Here is a 6,704-nt window from a genome sequence, read left to right as displayed (position 1 = left end):
TATGTGTGCCATTACTGCACCCTAAGGGTTAGTGTGGCGTCCTGGTCATTGACGTGGTTACAGGCATCATAGCTGAGAAGGATTACTGACTGCCTCCCTCCTTCGGAAGCTTACATAGTACCTTCTGGCACTATGAAAGTTAGTCCTCAGGGATGAAGGTTTCAGGTCAGATCCGGCTTAGGGTCTCTGGGTCCTGTGTCTGAAGTACATAGGGGAAACCAATGCCAATAGAAATAGCCTGTAATTTCTGGAAGTCTCCTGGAAAACCCTGACCAACAACTCAAAAGAGGTTGGTCATGACTGGTGTGGGTTTTGTTCAATAGCCTTTGGCTCTTGGAGGCAGCACTGTCAGCCCAGAACAACCTTATTTTAAGTCTGAGTGGGAGAAGCTCAGAAAGTGTGTGAAGTACCAGGTCAAGGTTCAGATCCCTACAAAAGCTTTGACTTGGAGATATCAAGACTAAGGTGGCCATGTGAAGTGTCAAAGTTGAACATGTACAAAAGAATCCTAGTCAGAGTGACTGGATTCTTATTACCAGAAACGCTACATTTCTGAAAAAAGAGCAGCCACCTCTTTTCTTTTTTTTTTTTTTTTGTATTTGTCTCATTCTATACTTTGAAATAATAATTACATAAATTTTATCACTTAGCACAAAACTCAACCCCAAATGGATCAAAACTCAACATAAAGCCGGATGCACTGAACGTAATACAAAAGGAATTCCAGAATAGCTTTTCACTCATTGGCCCAGAAGAAGACTTTCTGAACAGAGCACCAACAGCACATGCACTAAGATTAACAATTAATAAACATGACCTTATGAAACTGAAAAGCTTCTGCAAGGCAAAGGACACCATCAGTCAGACAAAAGAGAGGCCTACAAAATGGAAAAAGATTTTTGTCAACAATCCATCAAATAAGTGAGCAGCCACCTCTTTTAGTGAAACTAAAAGTTCACTCTACAATTCTGTACCTATCCAAAGTATTTCTGATAAAAATGGTAAGAAAAGACATCTGAAATCACGAAAACATGATGGCATTTATTTCACAGGGGCTCACAGAGGGAAGGGATTAACCAAGACAGTCCCTATCCTCTGTGACTAAGACAGGATACTCTGAAGGCATCAGAGACCCAATAGACAGATCTTGGAGACATATAGATATAACACAGCCATACCACTGTGAGGCAGAGAGGATCTTGGCTTGCTGCTGGGGACTCCCACCAGCTTGGATCCTCACCCCTAAGACCTGCATGACAAACCTAAGTAATGCTAGCTTAAAGGAGATCCAAGCTCCCTTTGAACTCCACAGAGCCTCCTGCGACTGCCTGCTGTGAGGCTATCAGTTGGGGCCAAGACGTCCTAACCCCTGCCTATCAAGCAGAATCCCTGATAACTCAGGGTCATGCTGGGTAGTCCATGGAGGCAGCAGTAAAAGCTGGCAGTGCAGCTGCCAGAGCCAGTGTGGTTCAGGCCTTCTTTACAGCAGGGACCCAACAGAGTTGGGCAGGGGCGTCACACGGCAGCCATCTCTAGTCTCCTAGCAAGACTGGGGAGCCCTGGGCTGAGCTCTGAGGCAGAGTCCCAATTTTTCACAACAGCACAGCAACTGGCAGGCAAGACTGTCAAATGGGGGCAGGGCACAGTCATGCTAGAAAGGCACTTTGCTGAAGGAAAACGAGGAGCCTCGGCTTTAAAGGGCATGAAAGGGCAGGGATTGGGTGAAAAAAAAGAGGAGCCATGACACCCTGGGGGCAGAAAGGGGGCGGAAAGAAAAAGAGTATCAGGGCTGTCGGAAGTTCAACGATTCCTGGATCCCAGGTTCCTCACCGCCCCTCCTGCCCTGTCAAGGCCCTACTTATTGCCCCATGTGGCCACCCTTGTATACAGAGGTGTTCTCAGGAAGCGGCTGGTCTTCATGTAGGCAGAGATCTTCTTCAGGCCCTGAGAGAAAAAAAAAAAAAAAAACAGAAAACCCAAAACTCAGGTTTGTTCAGGGCCAGCGAGGTGAATCAATTTCCTCTTGCTCACACTGCTAGTAAGTGGCACACATCTGGGTTTGGCCTGGCCTCCGCTCCTCCAATTTTGTACTCTTTCTGGGCACCCACTTCCCACTCTCCCCAAGAGGCCCTGCGACCCCGTCTACACAGACATGCTCCTCTTATACATACCAACTTCATATCGCCTGGGTTTGCACCCCTGAGTAGGAATCTGGCAGGACGAAGGGCCATGTTGAAAGATAGCCCCTATCTCCTCCAGTGGAGGATAACCCTGAATTCATCCAGTGATTCAGCAAAACCAGGGTGAAAGTCTACAGATACTGGCAGGCCAGAAAAGAAAAGCCAGCCTCACTCCAAGCATTCCCTAAGGAGAAAACCAAATTTTCACACCTGGTTCTGAGCCTCAAGCAATCCTGTCTCCAGCCTTGAAACAGACAGGGACCAGGCTCAATAGCAATTACATGTGCTATTGGCCTTCTAGCAGGACAGTGAGCCCCGAGAATATCCCTAACGCAGTTCAGAGCTGCCTGTATCCAAGGGACCAAATTAACATTTAGCCTAGAGCTGCAGCCTTCAGCTTTCCACAGCCTCTTCCCTCCCAAAGCCACTCAGCTTGGGCCAAATGATAAGAACCAGCTGACAGCGCACATCACTTCCTAAGGAATGGGAGAGCAAAATGAGCTCCAGACTGAAAAGCTCACTGGACTGAGGCCTCCAGCCCCCGAATTTCTCTCGTGAATCTGGGCTCCCCGGCACCCATGTGGTACCCCACACACCTCCCGGTGTGGTATGACTGATGTTATCTGATACACCTGTTCCCACAGAGGGTATAAGGACCAACTTTTCCTTTCTTCCTGGGTACCACACGTGCCTCATACACAGATCAGGAAATACAAGTAAAAATAAGCATATAATGCCATCTCACAGAACACGTAGACACTCATAATCAAAAAGAAAAGGAGGGAGGGAGGAAAGCATGTGTCACACATTTCCAGATAAAATTCTCCAACAGGAACCCCACACAAGTCTCAGCAAGGCAGCCAACAGTTCAAGCACAAGTACTCTCTAACATCCTGGTGCTTCGCACCATCTTTCTTTGATTGGCCCTCCTAACCCAGGCTGCAGTCACTACCTACTGCCCTGGGGAGCAGAAAGTCAGCAGGGATCCCAGCTCTACTGGGGCTGAAACCTTGAGCAAGCGACGTTCTAGAGTTCCACGTTTCCTTATCTGAGCAATGGAACAGATAATTCTCCCACCCTCGACGAATGCTGCAGTGATGTGAGATGCTCATCACAGATTCCAGCAGAAAGCGAGTGCTCAGCAGTATCTACCAGTTATTTTTCACCTCATCTCCAAGCCCAAGAAAACATCAAGGGAAAGTTGACAGCCAAGAGGAGGGGGGCTCAGGGCATCACCTCAAAGCGGGCCACGAAGTCCTTCAGGTTTGGGAACGCGTCCAGGCACTTGGGTTCAAATATAAGATGCAGGTCCAGGATATCGTAAGCAAGAAAATCTACAAAAGTAATCTGCGAGAGGCCAAGAATGAGCGACCAAGAAAATCTGACCCCCTGGAAAGAATGACAACTCCAAACTTCTTCTCTTTTTACCTTTTCACCAACAAACCATGTCTGCTTCCCCAGGAACTGTGAGAAGAGCTTCATCATTCCAGGAAGCTGCTCCAGGTACTCTGCCTTCAGTTTCTCCTGAGGCAGAAAACAGCTGTCACCATGCAGTTTCCCAAGAATGACCTGGGCCAACAGTATCGTACATGGCCCTAAATGGCTAGGGGTGGGCAGCCATCTCCACTACACTGGAGGTGGAGTCAATGTCTAGGCTTTGATTTACTTATTAGACTCCTTGGTAGCCCGCCCCACCCTTCAAATGCAGGGCAAGAAAAGCCAGGGAAGAGTAAGACACTGTCCGAAATGGGACATCATTGTTCCTGATGGCTAAACCTCTGAGTGCCTGAGCACCTTGCAGGCAGTGGGTTAGATGCCAGACGGCATCAGAGAATCCAGAACTAAAAGTACTCAGAGGAGAAGGTAAGAGGTCTGCATGGTAGGTTCCAGAAGAATGAAATATACTTGAGTTTCCCCTCGTAAACTGAGAAGTACATAAATTGAGGCTGGAAGGAAGAAAGGAGAGAAAGTCTTTCAGGCTGACCCTGTGCAGAGGGCACAGGTGGAGAACACTTGGAAAGCATGACTTCACTATCTAGGGACTTAATGTCCACTCTGGGAAGTCTGGACTGTACCCTAAAGTAGGTGAGGCCTAAGAGTCTTCATTTCATAGTTCAGTGAAATGGGGACTGCTGGTGATAACACGCACACATATACACACACACACACACACACACACACACACACAATCCTGGAGAGTAAGTGGCTAAGAAATTCAAAAGGGAAGTAAGAGCTGTGCAGATGGGAATCTGAGAGTGCCAACTCCTGACCCAAACACTACCTGGGCCAGCCCGGGGTGGGAGTTGTATAAGACTCACAAAGTCTGGGCTGTAACAGACTCTGGCCAGCTGATTGGAGACATCCATAGCCTGGTTCTCCAAAATGTCCACACGGATCCTCTCCTCCTCTGTCTCCCCACCTGCAGCACACACAGCACAGACTCACCCTCAGCCTCCTGCCCCAGCCAAGCCCAGGGAGATGACCACCATCCCCCTCCCCGCAGGCAGCCTCACTCACACAGGTTGTGCTTGCGGGCAAGGTAGCGCAAGATGGCGTTGCTCTGGGTGATCTTGTGTGACCCATCAATTAAGTAGGGCAGCTGGATGGACAAGCAGAAATGGTCAGATGGGATACGAGGCCCCAGCCTTACTTCTCTGTATTAGGACAAACACATGACCACATGACCTGGGAGCCCCCAAGAACAGCCTGCACACTGAATGGAAGAGGTGGGACACAGCCCATCACAGAACCACTGTGCAACCCCCAGGAATGGGAGTAGGAGAGCAGAAGAAAGCATTGATCCCAAACCACCTCTGCCAGGCAAGGAGATGAGGTGGGAGCAACACGCCTTCCCCAAACTTTCCCTTACCCTCTACCTACATTGGGAAAGTCCAGGCCCAGCTTGAATTTCTCACTCAGCCACTGGCTTCTGTCATAGTCGGGAGCTGTGGTTGATAAGATTTCAGAAGAAGAAATCAGCCTAGTGTCCAACCCCCTAAGGCAAGGGATCTGCAACCTCACAGTCTACTGCTCCAGGGATGAAGAGTGGTTTGGACTGAGGGCCCTACCTCTCCAAGACTTACAAAAGGTGTAGCCAAGCCTTCATGGGAAATGTGATCTAATTTCAACGGGGGGGGGAGTGGGGGTGGGGTGGAGGTTTGGGGGGAGACCCTCCACTTCCAGGGTTCTGTGTTCTGTATGCCATTCAGGCCCAACCCTCTGGGAATTTCTGAAAAGGCAGCCTCTAAGTCCACCTGAGGGAGCCTGGTGGTGCGGGAGGCCTGGAAAGTAGTCAGAAGTGGGTTGTTAGGCGCCTATGGTCAGGGTTAGGGAAGAAGTGTGACCAAACGAACGTCATTACCGTCGCCCATGGTGTATCTCTTCTCCTCATAGCTTGTGTCTGTGTACTCCAGAAGTAGGCGAATAGCGTGAGCCAGCTGGAAAGATAGGGCAGGGACGGGGGCAGGGGATTTCTACGTGACTGCACCTCCTCCGAGTCAGTTCGCACAGGCGTACACACCAGCATGTGTGCAAGAGCCTGGGCTAGACAAGCAAAGGGATTCCTCTAGATCCCTCCCCTGCACAGCTCCCCTCATCTGTGCCCTGCGATCCTTCCCACTCGTCAGGTGGTCGCTCACCCCACGGATGTCCCAGTAGCCCAGTGTCATAGGCATGGTGCTGGTCCCCGGGGCTTAGTCCACTAGCCTCCCGGTGAGCAGCGTTGACTTTACCCTGGTGCCCTGGGGTAGCTGGGTGGGGCTGGTGCCCGATAGGATCTTGCTTCTACCCACTTTGCCCCGCAACACACCCTGCTCCTCCAGTTCCCCCCGTCACCCACAGAAGCACAATTACAGAGCTCCACCCCCAAGAGACCGGAAAGCGTACAGCGCGGTTCCGCCTGCAGTCCCGCCCTCATCCTCTCGCAGAATGCGCAGATGCTGAGCTCTGGCCGAGTGGCTGTCTTCGCCAGAGCGCTCTGCCTACGTGCTCCTCTACCTTCGGAGTGTAGGAGAGTGAGGCCTCCAGGGGAGTCCCATTGTGTTGGTTAAGCACTTCATCCTTGGCAAACAAAGATATGCAGGGCCCTGCTGATGACAGTGGTACCCGGGTGATGTTTCTTTGCCCGGCAGAGAGAAGTCTCTGTTCAGAAGTTCCTCATCTGAGTTCCAAGAGGTTATTTCTATCACAGAGAAACCTCTGATTCAATTTGAAAGTTCCTACACGGTCAGGATGCGGGCTCATATTATTCAGGGACTTAAAACGAGTCACGTGTCTCCTAACAGAGGTAGCGGCTTTCTCCATTGTGTGACCATCTTAACGTACTTACACAGACCTAAGAACCCCTGAAATGTCGGAGGATACACAGGGCCAGCACATGACACGCTCAGGATCAGCTTAGAGCAAATGCAACCTAGAAAGATGCCTGAGAGGTTTATAGCTGCTGTTCGTGGCAGGGCACGCTTTCAGACAACACTGGTTTTTGTATGTGTACAAACACTGTAGTCTTGGAGGGCTGGGCAAGCG

The 6,704-nt window shown here is 50.2% G+C and overlaps 1 protein-coding gene across 3 annotated transcripts; it reads right to left on the bottom strand.

Moving 5' to 3' along the window:
- Nucleotides 1-1,021: 1,021 nt before the first annotated feature.
- Gstm4 (glutathione S-transferase mu 4) lies at nucleotides 1,022-6,111 on the bottom strand. Of its 3 annotated transcripts, none has more exons than XM_021631676.2 (8): nucleotides 5,819-6,038; nucleotides 5,542-5,617; nucleotides 5,061-5,125; nucleotides 4,698-4,779; nucleotides 4,499-4,599; nucleotides 3,609-3,704; nucleotides 3,417-3,527; nucleotides 1,022-1,944 (listed from the first exon to the last, which is right to left on the bottom strand). In XM_021631676.2, the coding sequence occupies exons 1-8, from the start codon at nucleotides 5,852-5,854 to the stop codon at nucleotides 1,855-1,857; spliced, it is 657 nt and encodes a 218-aa protein (XP_021487351.1). In that variant the 5' UTR covers nucleotides 5,855-6,038; the 3' UTR covers nucleotides 1,022-1,854. The 3 variants fall into 3 exon arrangements, with proteins under 3 accessions (XP_021487351.1, XP_060248882.1, XP_060248881.1); XM_060392899.1 differs by having other exon boundaries at nucleotides 5,912-5,992; XM_060392898.1 differs by lacking the exon at nucleotides 5,061-5,125 and having other exon boundaries at nucleotides 5,912-6,111.
- Between the last annotated feature and the right edge of the window lie 593 nt (nucleotides 6,112-6,704).

This window comes from Meriones unguiculatus, chromosome 10, assembly GCF_030254825.1.
Source record: "Meriones unguiculatus strain TT.TT164.6M chromosome 10, Bangor_MerUng_6.1, whole genome shotgun sequence".
Lineage (NCBI taxonomy): Eukaryota > Metazoa > Chordata > Mammalia > Rodentia > Muridae > Meriones > Meriones unguiculatus.
Note: the sequence above shows the minus strand (reverse complement) of the source record. Positions and strands in the feature narration are given on the sequence as shown.

Excerpts from the sequence above, each read along its gene's own strand:
- Gstm4 (XM_060392898.1), bottom strand. The coding sequence starts at position 6,096 with ATGAGGGCGGGACTGCAGGCGGAACCGCGCTGTACGCTTTCCGGTCTC. Across the intron at positions 5,618-5,911 it reads AGCTACCCCAGGGCACCAGG|CTGGCTCACGCTATTCGCCT; the intron begins GTAAAGTCAACG and ends CTATCTTTCCAG. Across the intron at positions 3,528-3,608 it reads CATGGTTTGTTGGTGAAAAG|ATTACTTTTGTAGATTTTCT; the intron begins GTAAAAAGAGAA and ends GGCCTCTCGCAG.